The 20657-nt window shown below is 35.6% G+C and overlaps 1 protein-coding gene across 1 annotated transcript; it reads left to right on the top strand.

The window, feature by feature from the left end:
- Window positions 1-1028: 1028 nt before the first annotated feature.
- Window positions 1029-20346, top strand: LOC107765531 (structural maintenance of chromosomes protein 3). The gene is made up of 31 exons (XM_075245146.1): window positions 1029-1185; window positions 1349-1384; window positions 1512-1555; window positions 1688-1763; window positions 1846-1884; window positions 1985-2052; window positions 2145-2216; window positions 4355-4434; window positions 4521-4599; window positions 4664-4781; window positions 4847-5022; window positions 5901-6146; window positions 6250-6371; window positions 6829-6973; window positions 10585-10757; window positions 10864-10963; window positions 11936-12072; window positions 12203-12404; window positions 12765-12852; window positions 12937-13087; window positions 14516-14666; window positions 14746-14937; window positions 15014-15197; window positions 15275-15345; window positions 15415-15566; window positions 17313-17481; window positions 17584-17730; window positions 18941-19033; window positions 19367-19541; window positions 19619-19808; window positions 20059-20346. The coding sequence occupies exons 3-30, from the start codon at window positions 1541-1543 to the stop codon at window positions 19801-19803; spliced, it is 3606 nt and encodes a 1201-aa protein (XP_075101247.1). The 5' UTR covers window positions 1029-1185; window positions 1349-1384; window positions 1512-1540; the 3' UTR covers window positions 19804-19808; window positions 20059-20346.
- Window positions 20347-20657: the final 311 nt, after the last annotated feature.

Genomic DNA, 20657 nt, shown 5'->3' with positions numbered 1-20657 from the left:
AAGGTTTTACTGCTACTTATAAGGATAAAGAGATAAGTTATACTTTTGTTACAGATCCAGTAACTAGAGATATTAATGCTTTAATTGATATGAAGCAAAAATATGTTGATTCTTTACAATTAGAAATGTTTAGTATGAATATATTTGATACTCTGAATTCTACTAAAGTACAGGAAAAAATCAAATTGATTTCCGAGCAGATTGCTATTGATATTTGTGCCGAGCATCCTAGTGCTTTTTGGAATCGAAAAAACTTTTTGCAATTTGAATGTTACTTAAACCCTTCGCAATTTAATTTTAACTCAAATTACCTCAAGCTTTATATTTTTTCCAGGTCAAATATCAGTAACTAAAAATTTCCTCGATTAATTGAAATCAAAGATACAATCTACTGATGAATTAATTATGAACCTTTTCAATTTAATGGATCATCTTCCAATGGGAAATTTTTAATCCGTTTATTTTAACAAATCATTATATCAAAAGAAGTGACTAGAACAAAAGTGATAAGCTAATGAACATTTTGGGTTTTTAGTAGTATAGATCAAATTTGCAGGCAAAGTGCGTTTATCATCAAATGTATATTTATTTCTTCATTTAATTTTACAAATTTCTCAAAAATATACGTAATTATTATTATTATTATGAGTTGATGATTTTTGAAAACTGTAAATATTATGATCAGTGGACCGAAGTTTAAAACTTAAGAGTATAAATTTTATGCATGAATAAGACAAATAGATTATACACTAACATGTCACTCAATATAATTACAAGTAATTTTCTATTGAAATATTAATTGGTAACCTTAAAAAAATAAAATAAAAAATAAAAAAAAATCTTCTATTGAAATGCATTATTAAAGTAAAAAATTTCATATAATTCCAGTGCATATAACTTAAACTCTTAACTTAATTGCATAGTATATTTATTGGTCAATAACATAGACAAATAAAAACAAATAGAAACGAAAGGTAATTAGTTTTAATTCCTAAAATAAATTCAGTTAACTTCTGTTAATTGCTACTACTATAATGATTCCTATAATCAAGCTTGTCAAACACATTTCTCCCCAATTTCCATTCCCTCCAAACACCCCAATCACTTATACCCCCCCTCCCCCGGCCCCACCTCTAACATACAGTACAGAGTTCAGGAGCTCCATTACCGACTCGCTTGCTCTCGGTAAGTTTTCTTGGAGTAGTATTTTACTTCTCATTTTCAATTCCTCTATATTTGCTTCAATTACTCAAAATTCATTTTCCTTTCAAAAACCCTAGCATCGAGTTTCTACTTAATTACTAGTTCGCATCGAGTTTCTACTACTTAATTACTAGTTCTCTGTCAGGTGATGTATTTTGCCTTCTTCGTACGTGTAATTCGGGTAATCTTCAGCTCTTCTTAAGTATTATTTTCTGAAACTCTTAATATTTTTTGATTTGGTAACTGTTATTTTTTTTTATTTCTTACAGTAATTAATGTTTTATTTTGGTTGCGGTTTGCTTCTGCAGAGCTAGAAGAATAGTCAGGGACTGTCAACATGTATATAAAACAGGTAAATTAGAAGTCTATGGCCCTAATTATGTGTTAACGGTTTTCTGTATGAATATTCATGTTTCGGATGCTGACTTTTGGAAGATTGTTTGTTAGTGATTTTTTGTATTGGGGCATTTTTTTTCCGTTGTAGGTCATCATCGAAGGGTTTAAGAGCTACCGGGAACAAGTAGCCACTGAAGATTTTAGTCCTAAAGTTAACTGTGTTGGTAATGTCATTTATACCCATGGTGAATTTTAGTGTGCCACATTTTTTTAACTGAGAGATATTTTAAATTTTCTTCTGTGCAGTTGGCGCGAATGGATCTGGCAAGTCTAACTTTTTCCATGGTGGGTTACCCTGAAGTTTTTCTGGCCTATTGTTATTTTGATGAGTCCGTGTTACTTTTTTTTTCTTTCTTTTTATTTACTTATTTATTCTGTTCCACAGCAATCCGTTTTGTCGTAAGCGACCTCTTTCATAACCTGCGCAGTGAAGAAAGGCAGGCTTTTCTTCATGTATGTTCAGTAGTTAATCTTTAGAAATTGCAGTAGTTCATGTCCTTTAATACATTTACAATCTTTGTAATCTATCCCCTTTTTCTGTACAGGAAGGAGCAGGTCACCAAGTATTATCTGCTTTTGTGGAAATTGTATTTGATAATTCAGACAATCGAATGCCGGTAAAGTGTTGAACTTAGTATACATGCACTTTCATGCAATTTGTTCTGGACAAGCTGTTCTGGCCTTCCTATATTTTCCATTACTGGTTTCTAATCTGCAGGAGTTGGCTTGTATATGGAGTATAATCTTGGCCATTCACTGTTGCTTTCCTTTGGCTACAGTATATAAAATCAATTGTTTGCAGGAATAGCCTGTGAACTTAAGATGTGTTAGCTTCTGCTGGCCACTGTGCCATAGATAATTTTATGCTATTCTTGAACTATTTTTACTTGCTTGATCATTTCTCTCTTTGAAACTCACAGTTTGCTTTACCTATCATATTAGAAAAGAAAAGGATTGCTTACAAGTTACAATGTATGAAGATGATCTTGAATTCTCTAACATTAATAAAACACTATTTTTAACTTAAGCTCCGACAGTTAGCCAAAAAATATTAAATTGAAATATATTTTATGGAAAAGGAGAACTTATTTATTCAACAATTTTTAGTGTTTGATTGTGATTCTAATGGGTGGTGGACATTGACAGCATGTTCGTGGTTAAGTTGTGGGGGAGCTATAAATATGTGGCTGACCAAAAGTTTAATTAGGAGTTTAGGCATTGATAGGAACACATACAAGTAAATATTGGTCGAGTGAGTAGAAGTTGATGTATACCCGTAGACGACTATGTTTGTTTTCCTCATCTATAGATTTTCCTCCATGTAAGATAATTAAACACTTGTAAATAAAAAAAACAGAGAATATTTTAAAAAAAAAATTATATTATGCCCAAACAAAAAGTGATGCCTTGTATGGACATTGGAACTGGCTCTATCTTGTAAATAATATCCATGCTGAACAATTTGGCACTTATTATCAGACTATTGCTGTGAGCTATGTCCTCTTAAAATTTCAGTTGGAAGTTTGATTTGGAAGTTTATTGTCTAGGTTTTTGCCTATAAGATGATTATACTTGGAATAGCCTTGGATTTGGAAGTTTATTGTCTAGGTTTTTGCCTATAAAATGATTATACTTGGAATAGCCTTGGATTTGGAGGTTTTGGAGCTTGATTGCTTGGAAGACTGGTAGAAACTATACAGCTAGCACCATTCAGTTCCATCAGAAAAGAGAAACACATAAGCTGTTTCTATCTGCTTTAAACTTCAGCTATTTTTGAAGAAAGAAAACGGCAAACTATTTCTTCCCTGACAAAGAATGAAACGGAAATTTGTTGTTTAGTGCTGGAGTTGTAATTTTTGTTAATTGAGTTACTGCTGAAATAAAAAACATACTTTTAAGTAATAATTACCCAAAAAGAGCTAGCTGGAAAGTCTCTGTTGTTCTCCCCTATAAAAAAATGAGGACTGGTTTCCACTGTTTGAGTAATTTAAGATCATGTCTTTGGTGTAGAATTTTTTTCTATTAGTTGAATCACGTGGTGCTAAATTTTTTCCCCTTATTCAGATTAAATGAATTCTTTAAATCATGGTAATTTGGATGGTAGCTGAAGAAATTGGAAAATAAAGCATCTGCAGCTCAGGTTCGAATCACCAAGCCAGTGTATTTGGTAATCAAGCTGGGTTAACCTTTTTTCATGTCACGTGAGTAAGAGACGCACAAAAGAATCTAAGGATGGAAAAAGAGAGCACCACCTCCCCTTAGATGGGGTTACTTAAGCTTGGAAAGTATCTGTCGACAACATATAAAAGTTCTAAAGTCAACAATAAAAAAAAGGAAGATAAAAATTGTAAAGATATCATGGCCACTCATTTGATTGAGAGAAACATTTAAGGAGAGAAATAGAGATAAGAGTGTCAGAGGGGAAGGTATTCTCAACGAATATTACCAAAGAACTTCTGATAGGACTTATAGTTTTTCTATTGGGGAGAAGAAAGAATTTACCAGGAAGCATGTGGAAGCAATCCTTTGATAGAGCCATTCTTGATGATTGTCTTCTATTGTAATAGGAGGTACTATTGATACGGTAATGGGCCCATATTTAATGTAAAATAATGAGAATATTGGATAATTTTTCTGATATCTTGAAACTCTTTAGTTTCTGTGATTTTCCTTTGCTGGAACAGGGATGAAAGGCATGTCATCATTTCTTCATTTAACTACTTTGTGGATGTTGAAATTGTATACTTTTTGACAGGTTGATAAAGAGGAAGTACGGCTGCGAAGAACAATTGGTCTCAAGAAGGATGAGTATTTCTTGGACGGAAAACATATCACGTAAGTATTTTAAAATTATTGTTCATTACCTCATTTTCATTGTATCTTCTGTCAGCTGCGTGATAGAATCTTTTGTCATGTTGCAGGAAGACAGAGGTCCAGAATTTGCTGGAAAGTGCTGGGTTTTCTCGTTCTAATCCCTATTATGTTGTGCAGCAGGGAAAGGTATGTTAACACTGTTTTTCTACTTCTTATTCATGTTTTATATTCTCCTCATGTTTTCTTGCAGATAGCATCATTGACGTTAATGAAGGATTCAGAACGACTTGATCTGCTGAAGGAAATTGGAGGGACACGTGTTTATGAGGAGAGGCGTCGAGAAAGTTTAAAAATCATGCAGGAAACTGGCACGTTATCGAAATTTATGCTTCTTGGATATCAATGTTGTGTTGCTAACATTTTTGCTAATCAGGTAACAAGAGAAAGCAAATAATTCAAGTTGTACAATACTTGGACGAGAGATTGAACGAGCTTGAACAAGAGAAGGAGGAACTGAAAAAATATCAACAGCTTGACAAGCAGCGTAAATCTCTGGAATACACAATTTTTGACAAAGAACTTCATGACGCACGCCAGAAATTGAATGAGGTAGAGTACTCAAATAGCAGAATTGAAAGATCAATGCGAAAGCATTCTCTTGGAGTTCTAACCTATCAGCCTTCTTTGAGTTCTCCTTAACTTGGCTTTAATTGTGAGTCATACTTACCTATAAAAAAAATAAAGAAATAAAAATTGTGAGTCATAGTTTAGAAAAATGGTACATCTAGAACTTGAGATATTAAATATTGTCTAGTACGTAAGATGAGAGTGAGAAAAGGCTGTGAAGGGGTTTAATCTCATTAATTTCATGGATTTCTGCTTTACACCAGTTAGTTTTTTTTTGGGTGTAAAGTGCATAAACCTGAACGTTGTTGAAACTGCTCATAAGTATTTTCCCCTTTCTTAGACCACCCATAATAACTTGTAAATCATTTTCTGTTAGATGCTTTTGAAGTTCCTTTCAATAAGACGCAGATTTGTTGCCAGTGTATTATGATGTTTTTAATGTAGCTTAGGGGGATATCTGCTCCCAATTGTATTTGTGATCTTGTAAAGGGGAACCTGAGTGTCTCTTAATGGTGAATGTTCTTGTCAAATGATAACAGATCATATTTTAGATGGTTGTGATACATGCAATTGTCTATCTGGGTCTTTTACTTTGCTGTGACTGTCTTATGACACCCTTCTGGTCTATTTTTGCTTAGTTAACATTCATATGGTAATGCAGGACATCAATTGTTTGTGATCTATCTGTTTAATTATCTATGTAGCAGTTTCTGGGAGATGTACTTTCTACCATTATCTGACTTAAGCATGGCAATCTGTATCCCCTGATAATGATTATTCCTATTCGATATCATGAATAGGTTGTTTGACAGCTTTACGCGAATCCACACTTACTATATGACTACTTTCATCAATTGCAGGTAGAAGAGGCTCGGACCAAAGTTGCTGAGAACTCTACTGAGAAGTATAATAGTGTCCTGGAGGCTCATGAAAAGTCCAAGGAGCTGGAGAAGTTGTCCAAAGATCTGACAAAAGAAATTCAAATTTTAAGCAAGGAGAAAGAAGCTGTAGAGAAACAGCGGACAGAGGCTATCAGAAAGCGAGCTAAGCTTGATCTTGATTACAAAGACCTTCAAGAGAAGATGTCTACAAATATTAAAGCTAAAGTACTCTTTTATTGCATGACTAGTTGTTCTTCTCAATTGCAAGATTATAGTGTTAAAATAGCTGTGAGGATAAACTGGTCATTTTATGCTTTCTGTGTTTCAGGATGATGCACAGAAACAACTTATACTTCTGGAAAGAGAAATTCAGGAAACAAAGAATGCACTCAATGATATCAAGCCTTTGCATGAGAGACAAGTAAAAGAGGAGGAGGACATCACGAGGGGGTATGTCGATTGTATGAGGCACTTTTTTGAACAAGCTAGAGTCTGATAGCCAAAATTTTGAGAAATTAGAATAAACCATTAACTGTTTATTCTTGCCACCAGAAAGAGTTCTGGTCCTCGAGCATCTGAAGTTTCAAGAAAGACAAATGTTTTATCAATCTTGTGCTTCATTAAACTATTTCATCGAGGACAAAAAGAAAAATCATCAATGCACGTCTGCTAATTTCTTGCTGGTTGCTTCCGATACTTAGATTTTTGTTGTGCAAGTTTAATCCTACTTGTATCCGTCTGGCGTAATGCTGAAGTTCATGCAATATAGCTATATGTGAACCAAGATTGCAAAATATTGGTCAAGTTGTTTCATACTGTGTGCTATGCCTTTTATCTGTTGCCTGGTTTCGTTTTCCTTTTACGCTGGTCGTCACTGTAGATTTAACAATCTTGGTGTCTTAAATAGGATTATGGATAGTGAAAAGAAACTTAGCATTCTTTACCAGAAACAAGGCCGTGCCACCCAATTTGCGAGCAAAGCTGCCAGGGACAAATGGCTCCAGAAGGAAATTGATGAATATGAACGAGTTTTATCTTCAAACGTAACACAGGTAATATTCCTTGTTAAAATTGTTAGCACATGGAGCTATTTTGTGATTTTCTTGCTCTTCAAACCTTTGATTTATGACTGGGTGAGGACTCTCTGGAATATGTGTACTTAAAGTGTGTTGTCGCTTTGGAGGGTTTTTATCAATATTATGCCCAATATTTAACCTTCTTGATGCAAATGCATTTGCCAATAGTAAGATAAAAAACTTACGATCAATAAATTATATGTAAAGGCACCAAGTTTAGAATGTAGGCGATGCATATGAGTGCAGGGAAAAGATTAACAATGTTAGGGTTCCATTTCTTATGGTTCCCAACCAGAAAGATGGAGAATTCTTTTCGGTAAAAGTGATACATGAAGGATGGACATCAGCCCAAGACATAAAGAGTCCAAGGAAGTGGGAGACTTAGCTGTTCTTGAGGCTGGATAATATGTGATGTATTGTGATTTGTGGAAATTTCTAATTTCTGTTATGGGGCCACTACACTATTGGTTGGGCTTTGCTAATAAATTAATTGCTAACGATCATTGGAATACGGTTATGGAGGATTTGGAGACTTATGATTGGCCAAAAGTAATGGGGAAGGGAAAGGAATTTAGTGATTACGTATTGGAACGACAGGGAGAAGATTAGCATACCCCCTGCAGGATGACAATTGACATGCACAAATCGAGAAATAGTCCAAATCTTTTACCGTATCTTAAAAAAAGCAACAACTATGCATCAGTCCCAAACAAGTTGGGGTTGGTTATATGAATCCACACTGATCATGTTTCTCCATTTAAACTCATCTCAGGTCGACAACAACAACAATTATGCTTCAGTCCCAAACAAGTTGGGGTTGGCTATATTAAATCCGTTAAACGTTAGTTAATTTAACAGTGTTTTGGGATTCATTTTGGTCTAGTTTTTGGTAGAATTGATTTTCAAAAGATGTTTCCTTTACAAGTATTTTAAAAAAAAAATACATCTGGAGAACATTTTTGGAAAACTACTCCATGTTTGGTTTTAGATTGTGTTTAGGCTATCTTGGTTTTCTAGAGAGTAACTGCTTGGAATAGATTTGTTTTTTAGATATCAAAAAAATTAATTAGGAGAGCTGAGTTTGAGTTGGTTTTTGTTTTCAGAAACCAATATAATTTGGTATTGTGATTCTGTGAAAACTGATTTTGTTTTTAAGCCAAACAAGGCTGTTTTCTGCTTTGAAAAGAATTTTCCAAATATAATTTGAAACCAATTAGCATGCTTCTTAGCTGATGAAGAATTAGATATAACTAAGTAGAGAAAATGACCAAAATGGTCCTTAATGTATAAGGGATGGATTATTTTGGTCCTTACTGTATACCACTTAACAGATATGGTCCTCCATGTATACAAAAAGTTGACACATGTAGTCTCCAACCCTAAAACTAACAGTACACCTCAAATTTCAAGTTAAATTTAACCACAAATGTCATGTGCATCTCACGCGAGTTGCCATAAACACAAAACGCTGGAGCAAACCTTCCTACTCGATCTGGACACATTGTTGCAGTCCCTCACTCTATTGGAGGAAGTTGATTTGTCCGGTTGTTGCTGGAAGATCAAAGGCAGAAGCTCAAGACGCCATCAATATACCAACTTGGAAGAATTATCTAATGTCTATTAGGATCTCAAAGGATTCTGCAAGAGTTGTTCGTGAGTTAGTTCATTCCACTAAGATGCTTAAGGTGGTTCGTTTCATAATAATATGACTAGGTGTAAAGTGGCCATGGCCATTACTGAAATTATGAAACACATCAATTTTATGAAAAATTCCAATATTCCATATGCTCTTTTACAGTTCTACGAGGGTACTGAGTAGGCTTTTGAAGAGGGAGTACCTTGTATGAACCACTTGGGATATGCTGTTAATTTACTACGTCTCTTCTATCTCTTCACTTGTTGAACTCAAAGCAGAGTGCACGATTTCTTCTGGCTATGCGAAAGAGTGATTGAAGATTTACATAGTTAAATACGAATCAATCACTGATGAAGGAAATTATAGACTCAATGTTTGTTGTTGTTGTAAATACGAATCAATCACTGATGAAGGAACTTATAGACTCAGTGTTGACAAATTGAGCTCATTGCAAGTTCCTAAGATGGATTAAAAGTTCTGGACATGAGGAAGGATATGGAAACAGAGTCAATTCGATAACAGAGTCGTGTTAACAGAGTCTTTAAATCCTATCAGATCTCAACATACTCCCCGACATCCTCGCTGAATCTCTTTCTCCGGCAAAAGGTTTGTTGCCTGAAGCATACATCGGTGTCGCCAACTCAGATGAGCAGGCCGAAGCTTTCTTTTATGTTCTGGTTGTGTTTATGGCACCTCACGTGAGATGCACATGACATTTGTGGTTAAATTTAACTGGAAATTTGAGGTGTACTGTTAGTGTTAGGATTGGAGACTACATGTGTCAACTTTTTGTATACATGGAGGGCCATATCTGTTAAGTGGTATACAGTAAGGACCAAAATAATCCATCCCTTATACATTAAGGACCATTTTGGTTATTTTCTCTAATTAAGTATATATACCACTTGTTCTGACAAGGCATAGTTGGACATATATCCAATGTGGATCAGAGCAAGCAGATGTCTTAAATTTAAATTAGATGCCACTGGCGATTAGTTCTTTTTTTTTGGGGATGAAATAAGGTGTTTCATTGCTGGCATCAAGAAGATGCAAAATTACAAAGATAAGTAGATGTTAGCTCGAATACATCGTTACGGAACTCAGCCCAGGGAGCTAACCAAAAAGCAAAAAGCATAGGGATTAAGCTTAAGAGTAAATGAACTGATAAAATCTAGGAGGGAGACAGCATTATTAACAGGGGAGAGAGTATTCCAACTAAAAAGATACAAAAGCCATTTAGGTTTTAAAGTGTGATTTGGAGTTTATATGCCATCAAAACATCTGCTATTCTTTTCTTGCCAAAGGCACCAAAAGTACTTACTGGCTTTGTCAACTTTCCACATATTCCAACCTTCCACTGCCTCCTGATGTCTCGAGGTTGAGCTCAACATAATCCCAAACACCTGAGTTTTGCAGGGATGACTAGCATCTATTAACCAGCTGAAAGTTCCTCTTAGCTGCGATGTTTGACCATCTGTAGGTTCTAGACCTGCAAATAAATTCTGGCAGATCCACTTTCTAGATGTCTTCTTTCTTATTATGCTTAGCATACTAGATTTCTTTCAAAAAATCTAAATATTCCTATCTTTAACTTAAAAGGGGGAAAAATCAAATTATTTAGCCAACAGTAATTGTTCATAATCAACTAATATCCTTTTCATACTCATGGAACTAGGCTGCTTTTGTTGACTGACTATCTTTATTTCTTCACTCTCACTCAATACATCTCAGAGGTTATTAATCTCGTCCTTTTTGTGTCCTTGATTATTCCTGTCATATGCATCGTTTAGTTGCAAGCTCCCTTTTTCTCTCTTGTCAGTGTTAGTTTGTCTTCTGTTGTTCACCTTAAATAAGAAGCGTCACGCTAACCACAATAATGTGGAAAAGTTAATACTTATTGTGATTATTATAATTCTATACTTAATGGTCTTTTTTCCTTTTTTTATCTCAGGAGAGAAAGCTTAGAGATGAAATTGATCAGCTCAAAAAAGACATGAGAGATCAAGATGATATAATCAAGCATCGTAGAGTTGAAGTGGACAAAAAAGAAATCCTCATATCTGGCTATCGAAATGCTTATAATCAGTATAAAGTGGAGAGAGACAAGATGCATGATGAGAGGAAGTATGATTATATTTCAGTTTGTTAGGTTTATATGAGTGTTTTTGAACAGCATTATTTATTTAGAAATATCTGAATTCTACAACTTCCTACTTTTGTGTTCGTTCAGGTCTTTGTGGACACAGGAAACCGAGCTCACTACTGAAATTGAACGGCTCAAGGCTGAAGTTGTGAAGGCAGAAAAAAGCCTAGATCATGCAACTCCTGGCGTGAGTAACTGCTTTGACATGTAATCTATGTAACATTCCTGGGTTAAATAGTCTCAACCTTGCTTGGTACTTTTCGTTTTGCCGTTTATTTCATCAATGATAAGTAATCTGGTCTTCTAATATTTAACACTCGATTGCCAAATGTCCTGGTTTGAAGTCTTTACGATGTTGTTTATCCAACTTTTTGTTGGTCAGTTTGGTGCTTCGAATTGCTCCTGTTATCAGTAGGTGTTGTCGTAAATGCATGTAATGGGCATTATGTGTTCACCTGGGAGGATGGTCCAGTGGAATGCCTTGGTCTCGACTTTTGAGCCTAAACAAGTTCTGAAGTGAGTGGTATCACGAGTTGTGGTAGTTGAAGAACTAAAATTTCTGGGGCAAAAGAAATCAAATATCCCAGGAACTGTGATGTATCAGTGAAATATAGGTATTTCGTGTCACAACCTACAAGACCTACTCATGAGAGACATGCTAAGTCTAGTATTATATGAGGTCTATTATGTTAAAAGATAAGATCACTGGAAAGAACTGATGTAGGTGGTATGGAACTTACGTAGGTGGTACCATATGTACAGCTACTATAAGAACTGACATAAAATTAGGGAATGCACAAAAGAATACAAACTGTGATAGGTCAAATGTGCCCGGAAAGTGGATAGGCTCTTAAGTCCGTCCTATATACTTCTTAAGTAAACTTAAGACTTAGAGCCTTGAGATGTTTAATACTTAACTCTCTGAATTAAGGTCTTCTGATTTTCAAAGCATCTTACATTTATTTCTCTCATTGTCTGAGACAGCATTCCTATGCTTGTCCTTAGTTGTTAGATCTTCGTTCTGAGAAGTAGGAATAGAAGACAAACAGGGACGGATGAATACTATGCCACTTCTTTGTTCCAACTCACCCGAAATGGCCATGTATTCCTGCGCTACAAAGATTCTAGATTTTTCATTCTATTTATTTTAAATTCTCAGGATATCAGAAGGGGTCTGAACTCTGTGAGGAGGATATGCAGAGAGTATGAAATTTCTGGAGTATTTGGCCCGATTTTTGAGTTGCTTGTATGTGATGAAAAGTTTTTTACAGCTGTTGAAGTTACTGCTGGAAACAGGTATTGATCAAAGTTCTTCCAAGAACAACAAGCTACTGATTATTGTCTTATGCAGCTTGCCAAGCTGTAATGCTGCTTTGCATCTATTCAATGCTTATACTCACATGACATCTTCTCTCTGTCTTTGCAGCTTATTCCATGTGGTGGTTGATAATGATGAAACATCAACTAAAATTATTAGACACCTCAATGCACAAAAAGGTGGACGAGTTACATTTATTCCATTGAACAGGGTTAAGGCTCCACATGTTAATTATCCAAATAGTTCTGATGTGATTCCGCTTGTGAAGAAATTGACGTTTTCTGATGTATATGAAAAAGCATTTAAGCAGGTCAGTTAAGAATTTTTTAGTTTCATCACTTCAGTCATGAATTAACCAACCTTTTGTGGCTGGTCCTGTGGGCTTTCATGGTAGATCTTCACTTGCCTAATCTGTTTAAAATCAGAACAATTTAAATATTTGTTCACAATATAGATATTTAGTTCTCTATTGGATCTTTATATACTTTTTCCATAAAAGAGTATTTTTTTTTTTTTTTTTTTTGTGGCTGTGCTTTTTCTTCTCTAATCTGTTAAACATCTTGATTCGTTTTGTATTTGTATTCTTTTAACTTTAGTATATTTAGTAAAGCTGTTGCTACTTCTCATTTCTCTAGTTCCAGTTAAGAGTTTCTATATTTATCTCTGCCAGGTGTTTGCAAGAACCGTAATTTGTAAAGATCTGGATGTTGCTACCAGGGTTGCTCGTGCTGATGGGCTTGACTGCATTACTCTGGAAGGTTAGAATTTGAGACACCTTGTTGTGATTACTTTGATTGGTGTTTAGTTGCATTAGCCTGATCTGACCGGACTTCTTTACGTAGGTGACCAAGTTAGTAAAAAGGGGGGAATGACCGGTGGATTTTATGACTATAGACGCTCAAAATTGAGGTTTATGAGCACCATCAAACAGAATATAGTGTCCATCAACCTGAAGGAGCGTGAACTTGAGGAAGTTAGATATAAACTTCAAGATATCCTTACTGGGTTGCAACCTCTACTAAAATTTTCCTTTAATATTGTTCAGTACCTTTTTATTTTAGCGTATTATTCTTTTTGATCCTTGCTTCTACTATTGCTCAAGGTAACTCCCTTGGCTTCTTCACACACTTCACTCATTTGTGCTGGATATCACAAATCTGAGTCTTTGACTACGTTACAAGACCAGTGGTTTTACTCGGAGATATGATTTTAATTCAAACTAGAAACTTTTTTTTATGAAACACTCAGTAATGTTATAATTACATGTGGGTTCTTTGCACCCAAGGGTGGCTTAGTGGTCAATGAAATGGGAGTAGAACCATGAGTTTTCAGCTTCAAATCCCATCGGAGGTAGAAAAACACTAGGTGATTTCTTCCCATCTGCCTAAGCCTTGGTGGATAGGGTATCTGTGCTGGTGGGAGGTAGCAGGTACCCAGTGGAATAGTCGAGGTGCACCAAGCTGGCTCGAACACCCCCATCATTAAAAAAGCACGTTCATTCTTTTCTCATCATTTTGATTTGCTAAAGGGCTTACCGTGCACGAAGTGTTCCTTGGATAGTGTGAGGTAGGGGGAGAATGGGAGTATACCGTACAAATCCTTCCCCTTCCTTTTGTGCGAAGATGTTGTTTCCACGCCCCGAACGTGTAAGGACCAACTGTAAGGTCATCGAAGGAGCAATTCTGCTGTTGCTCTAGGATCTGTTCAATTTCATGCGAATTTGATCCAGTGGATATCATTTGTATTTAATTAAATCGTTTGAATAATCTTAAAGTATCCTCCTTGCCGGGGTCTGGGTGGACACCAACTCATGAATTGAATTCATGGTAGCTGCTGTTTATATTAAAGGTAGAGACCTTGACGTACCAAAAATCCATTAATTAATTTAGTGTAAGTTGGATTAAAGTGGAGATATTTTCAGGTTGGCATCCGCTCTGCCATGTTAATCAAGTCATTCTTCTGGCTTAAGGTACCACAGAAAGTTAAGGTAGGGTGGAAAATGTGAAATGACAAAAACTTGTCAAAGGTAACCTATGCGTTGTATGCTCCCGATTGACTAATACTATAAGAACATAAGTCTACTCACTTGAGCTTGGAATGTGTTAAAGCAGTTAATGGGCATTGAGACTTATGAAACTTCAAAAAGGACAGAAGTAATGTATATGCCATTCATTTTTTTTAATAATTAATTGGAATAATGATATCCCTTTTTATTGTACTGACATGCATCGGTTACTTCCTTTCACTCAGAAAGTTTTGCAAACACTTCTTTTGTGTGGATTAGAATGTTACTGGCGACAACAAGAATACAAGATCTTGTAATTCTCCTTTCTTGGTGTCACCGGCATTATTTATCCAGTGTTCTAAGGATGTTCATTATAGACCGTTTACCTTTTATGCTTTCACTTAGCCTTTCCCACAGATAGACCAGAAAATTAATGAACTTGTGGCTGAGCAGCAGAAAAATGATGCTGCCCTGGCTCATGACAAGTCTGAGTTAGAACAGCTTAAACAAGATATCCGTAATGCTGACAGACAGAGACAATCCATCTTAAAAGCTCTTCAAAAGAAGGTGCCTCCTCTTGAAAAACTTTTGGAGCTCTTGCCGCTACTGCATTTCTTCTTTAATTATAGACTGTCAATGTTTGCAGGAGAAACTGCTTGGTAATATTTTGAGTCAAATAGATCAGCTAAGAGCTAGTATAGCTATGAAACAAGATGAAATGGGAACAGATCTTGTTGATCATTTAACACCAGAAGAGCGAGATTCTTTGTCACGCTTGAACCCTGAAATTACGACTCTGAAGGAGAAGCTGATTGCGTGCAGGGCAAATCGGATAGAGGTTTGTTGACGTCAGGATTACTGAAATCAATATATGACACATAAATCAGTAGCTGATTTTTTCTCGGCTTTTGTAGACTGAAACTAGAAAAGAGGAGCTTGAGATGAATCTGTCAACAAATCTTGAAAGACGAAAACAAGAGTTAGTGGCGATGAATTCTTCTGTCGACGTTGATATGCTACAGGGTGAAGTTGAGAGCAAGAATCAGGAACTTAAGGATGCAGAGTCACTAGTTGACCATGTGACTGAAGAGCTTACAAGTGAGTCCTTTATTTGATTTTGAAGCTTCTGGTATTGTATATGTTCAAAATTCTTAATACAAAAATGGCCTACACAGGGGTTTCTGGAAGTATAGATGAACGAAACAAGAGGCTCAAGAAGATCAAACAGGACAAGGATAAGCTGAAGGTAAATATTTTATATTGCAGCTTCATAAAGGCCTGTTTAGCTTTGCGCTAATACATAATTTTTTTATAGGCTCTTGAAGATGAGTATCAGAATACACTTCAGGATGAAGCAAGAGAATTGGAGCAGCTACTAAGTAAACGGAACACCTATCTTGCCAAGCAAGAAGAGTACTCGAAGAAAATTCGGGAACTGGGTCCTTTATCTTCTGATGCCTTTGAGACGTATTGCTCTTCTCTAAATTTGCATATATCCTTTTCGGCATTTGAATATGAAGAACTCTATTTCGCTTTTATTTTCTTTTATTGTTTATTTTGACAGATCTTTTCAAAAACATGCCGGATGTACATACAACTGTTAGTGACTATAATAATCATAAACTGTGTTATTATTATAGGGTGAAGAGGTGAATTCCCTGAAAGGATGCCCTTTAGGTATCGATTTTACAAAATCTAAATCAATGAAGGAAAAGTGATACATATGGGGCATATTGAAAAAAGTTACATAAAGGGTGAAGTCTAAGCTGTTCAATACGTTTGGTTTGTTTGGTAAACCTCCATGGGATATTAGAGTAAGACCTAATGACTAAATTGCGTTTTTAAATATCTTCTTTCTGCATGTTCAGTCTCGCACAAAAAAAAAAAAAATCTTCTTTTTGCATGCAGAAGAACCTTTAAGGCATATAAATTATTAGAAGGTATAGTCTCACAAAGTATGACTGCGTTGAGGCTATTTGGCCTTAACTTGCGTCACGTGTGCCTTCCAAATCATCGTTCATCAAAACATTGTAAACTGTCATGAGTCCAGTTTGAACTTTTTCAAGTGTTTTTATCTAGTTGAAATCAGTGTTGTCACAGGCGTGCTTAAAGCGCGCTTAAGCTCTGAAGCGAGGCTCAAAATATGTTGACCGCTTCGCCTTGCTTTGTGGGCGCTTTAGTGTTGCATCAAAGCTCTAAGTCATACTTTTCTTTGCCAATGAGTGTAATCCTGAACATGCGTCCTTAAACAATTGATATTTCACTTTATTGTGAATTGTTTTTCAATTTCTTTGTTCATATATTTGTTATTCATGCTTATACTGATTAGTCTTGGACTACATGCATATTTTTTACTTTTTCTTCCGTTGCGCTTTTTTTCATTAAAGCCCACGCTTTATTTGCGCTTTGCGCTTAAAACCCCAATGGACCTTAGAGCTTTTTTGCGCTTTTCGCCTTTGATAACACTGGTTGAAATGCCACACCAAATCGCGTCAACTGTGAAATCTCTTGTATTTTTGCACCAGAACGTTGAAATTCAAGATGGACATATTTCTGATACATTTGGGTGCCATTTGTCAGCTAGATGAAACAAAGTTAGGGAATCGTGTAAAATTGATGGTTGTCGAAAGCGAGAAGCGTCAATTTGACCGCTGTAAGACTGTGGTCTAGATTGCTGTCTTATCTTAAAGCTCTTGAGGACAGCATGTGTAGATCTCTTTTCATATGGGTTTGATCTTGTTCATACTTGTGTGTTTCTGCATTTGGTATTCAAGAGTAAGGCAGTAAGCTATCATCCTTAATCTGCTGGTCAAAATTGCCTCTCTTTTTAGTCCCTTTTTAATGTATATGCTTCATGAAAGGAATAACTTTTAAACCTGTTATTTTTCCTTGTTTCCCTCTTCAACCTTTTATTTATTTTTTGTTCGGGTGGGGGGTTTAAAAGTTTATAAAAGAAAAGGCAGAGATCCTCTAAAGCATGCCTTATAGTATAAACATGTGTTCTTGTGATGTTCAAAGTGTTCAGTTGTTTAATCTGTGCGCATTTTATACGTTTTTGACCTCTCAAATTTTATTTCGCACTAGGCCCAAAAAAAGGAAGTTACATACGTATATTACCTTAGATAGGTGCATTGGCTTTTGTTCTTCTGACATAATAGTGGGAACTGTTTAATTGCCAGTTGGCTATAAATATAATGAGGGTGTAAATTCTAGGTACAAAAGAAGGAATGTAAAAGAATTATATAAGATGCTGCACAAGTGTAACGAGCAGCTGAAACAATTCAGCCATGTAAACAAAAAAGCACTTGATCAATATGTAAATTTCACCGAGCAAAGAGAAGAACTCCAAAGAAGGCAAGCTGAATTAGATGCTGGTGATGAGGTATATAAGTCGTGTATTTTGTGGATTTGGACTTATATGTTTATGTATTGACAGCAGTTCTTAGTTTGACTTCTTTCATTTGCCTTGCATCAATATTGGCAGAAAATCAAGGAACTTATATCAGTTTTGGATATGAGGAAGGATGAATCAATTGAGCGCACGTTCAAGGGCGTGGCTAAACATTTCCGCGAAGTATTCTCTCAACTCGTGCAAGGAGGTCATGGGTTCTTAGTTATGATGAAGAAAAAGGTTTGTTTTGTTTGTTGCATAAAATATTGTGTGTCTATTCCTTTGGGCTATCTCTTGCTCATTTTTTTAGTTCCTCTTGTTCTGTTCCAAGCGCTTATTATAATAAACTAGCAATGAACAGATCCCCTTTTTGTTTATATGATAAGTCTCATGGAAATTAAACCATATTTACGCAAATGAGTGTTTCCAAAAGTCATGTAGATCAACATCACATGTAGAGATGTAAAAACGAAGTGCAAACATAGACTTATAAGAAATTATAAATTTTGGAAATAAAAATGTCTTAGTGAGAGTAATCAATATGGTTATATATGGCCAAGTACCTCTTGACAGTGGAAGATGAATTATATTGTGCGTAGAATGACAACCATTCCTTTCCGCTACTTTGTCATTGAAACTTATCACTGAATTTAACTGATGTAAGTGTAAAGAAACAGAAACTCAATAGATGGTGCTCAACAAATTATTTGAGAGGAAAAATTTGAAAAACAACAGAATAATAGGATTGGCAATATAAGAAAGAGGAAAAGTATATTGGTTGGTGAACTTCTTGAATGCTTAGCTGGCTTAAGAAATCGAAGTATCTCTCATCATATGGAGTATTCAGTAGATTACATATAGCTAGAACTTAAACTTCGAAGGACGATTCCAATAAACTGTCCAGTTCCACCATTAAAATGGGAATATTTCTTTGCCTCTTCGTTTCATGTTTAGTTTGAAAGCTAAAAACATGAAAAACTCAAAAACTAGCCACATTCAACAGCAATCTTCTCTGGTGTCTTGGTACCTCTCTAATGACAATTAATAAAGTCGCTTAGATCTCTGATCAACAAGGAAATAGTTATTGGATCATTTTTAATCTTTATCTCAATAATAGAGGCTTTAGAGTGATTTTACATAAAATCTCTTGAACTTATATTCAAAAACTTAATGCTTCTTTGAGACTTTTGAGAATATGACAGGATAAAGATAAGAACACGCAATTGATGGTCCCTGAAACATGTGTGATATGACCCTGTAGGTGTCCTTTAAGTATTGCATGTAAAACTGTCACTAAGCAATACTATGCTGATACAATACTCCACCTTAATTTATAAATGAGTACATATGTTAACCCGTCTGTTTTTCATATTCAGATGCATATATAAAATGGCAGTTTACACATTTCTTGACTGATGAGGATCATTGGTGTCTTTTGTGTTGTTTCTAGGATGGTGAGGATGATGACAATGATCCTGATGATGATGAGCCTCGTGCTGATATGGAGGGAAGGGTTGAGAAATATATTGGTGTGAAAGTGAAGGCATGTAATTTCTTACCTTTTTATATCATCTGCTGTTTGTTGATGCAGTATTGTCGACGAGACCATCTCTTCGTTATTGACTTCTATATTGGAGCAATAGTTCTGACAATCACACAAAAAAATTATGGTCATGGAAATCTTGTGCCGTCACAAATTTACTTTGAAATATGCATCTTGTGAGCAAGTTTCAATTGGTACTTTTTTGGGGGGATAAGGGTTAAATTTATATAAAATATGAACACCACAAAGATAGTGTGTCAAAAGTTACAGATTGTGCAATTTTCAATTGGTACTTTAATTGAATTTTCCTCTAACTCAATGTTCTTGCTGTAGGTGTCGTTCACTGGACAAGGAGAAACACAGTCAATGAAACAGTTATCAGGGGGTCAGAAAACTGTGGTAGCGCTGGCACTTATATTTGCCATACAAAGATGTGATCCTGCCCCATTTTATCTTTTTGATGAGATAGATGCAGCACTAGATCCCCAGTACAGAACAGCTGTGGGCAGTATCCTAGAGTTAAAATTATTTCCTGCAACAGTCTCCATGTATATTTCCTTGTATCCTTTGACTATAATTTTCTAGATATGGTTCGCGATTTGGCAGACAGGGGCAGCACCCAATTTATTACGACGACGTTCCGGCCGGAGCTTGTGAAAGTGGCTGATAAGATATATGGTGTGATACACAAAAATAGAGTTAGCCGTGTCAACGTCATCTCGAGGGACGATGCCTTAGATTTTATTGAGCATGATCAATCTCATAACTGATTGAGGTGAGTATTATATATGATAAAATTGTTGATGTATCCCCAGAAAACTTCTTGGGGATATAGTCAATACTCAATAGGAGGCTAGGAGCGACCATAATCGTCACAATTCCAACCTCCTATCTTTCAATAAGAACATAGAAAGAAAATAGTATTAGGGAATTGAAAAATAGAATTTAGGATAGACAGATTTTTGATTTGTGTTTAGTTAATCTATTGAGGTTGTCTTATTTGTGTTAATTTATTTTCTGGTAAGGTGGTACAGGAGGACTGGATGGCAGGTGAAGCTTTTCATAACTTAGGACAGATATTCTGCCATTCCTCTACTTGTCTAGCTGATGCTTCATTGTGGGATATGCTGAATATTGTTAGTTTTGTGGAATACTGATGCTAACTTAAAGAGAGCATAGTGCTAATGGGTATTGACCTCCTATTTCTGTAAATGTTACACTTTTTTGATGTAATTCTCTCTTATAAAAACGCAGTTATGTATGTAATATATAAACAGAGACGCTTTGTTTATCATCTATGCCATTATGTTCAATATTTTGGGCTCTTTGATTTCGGGGGAAAGTTTGGTGATGGAAGCAGATGTAGGATGGGTTCTGTATGTTCACAACTGACAGTACAGTGCTACATCTAAGATTATTCGAAATTGTTGGATGCAACCGAAGATACATTTCTTCCTTTTGAGTGATACAGAAATGACATAACCTTGTAAAAGTGAGTGAGTCTTGGTCTCAGAACCATCTATTTACCAGCAATAAGAGTGAGTCATGCACGACAGTAAATGAGGTTTTCCGTGCCAATTTTACGTGGTAACTTTATTAATCGCAATTATTAGGATTTTGGTGC

The sequence above is a fragment of the Nicotiana tabacum genome, chromosome 22 (assembly GCF_000715075.1).
Source record: "Nicotiana tabacum cultivar K326 chromosome 22, ASM71507v2, whole genome shotgun sequence".
Classification (NCBI taxonomy): domain Eukaryota; kingdom Viridiplantae; phylum Streptophyta; class Magnoliopsida; order Solanales; family Solanaceae; genus Nicotiana; species Nicotiana tabacum.
Note: the sequence above shows the minus strand (reverse complement) of the source record. Positions and strands in the feature narration are given on the sequence as shown.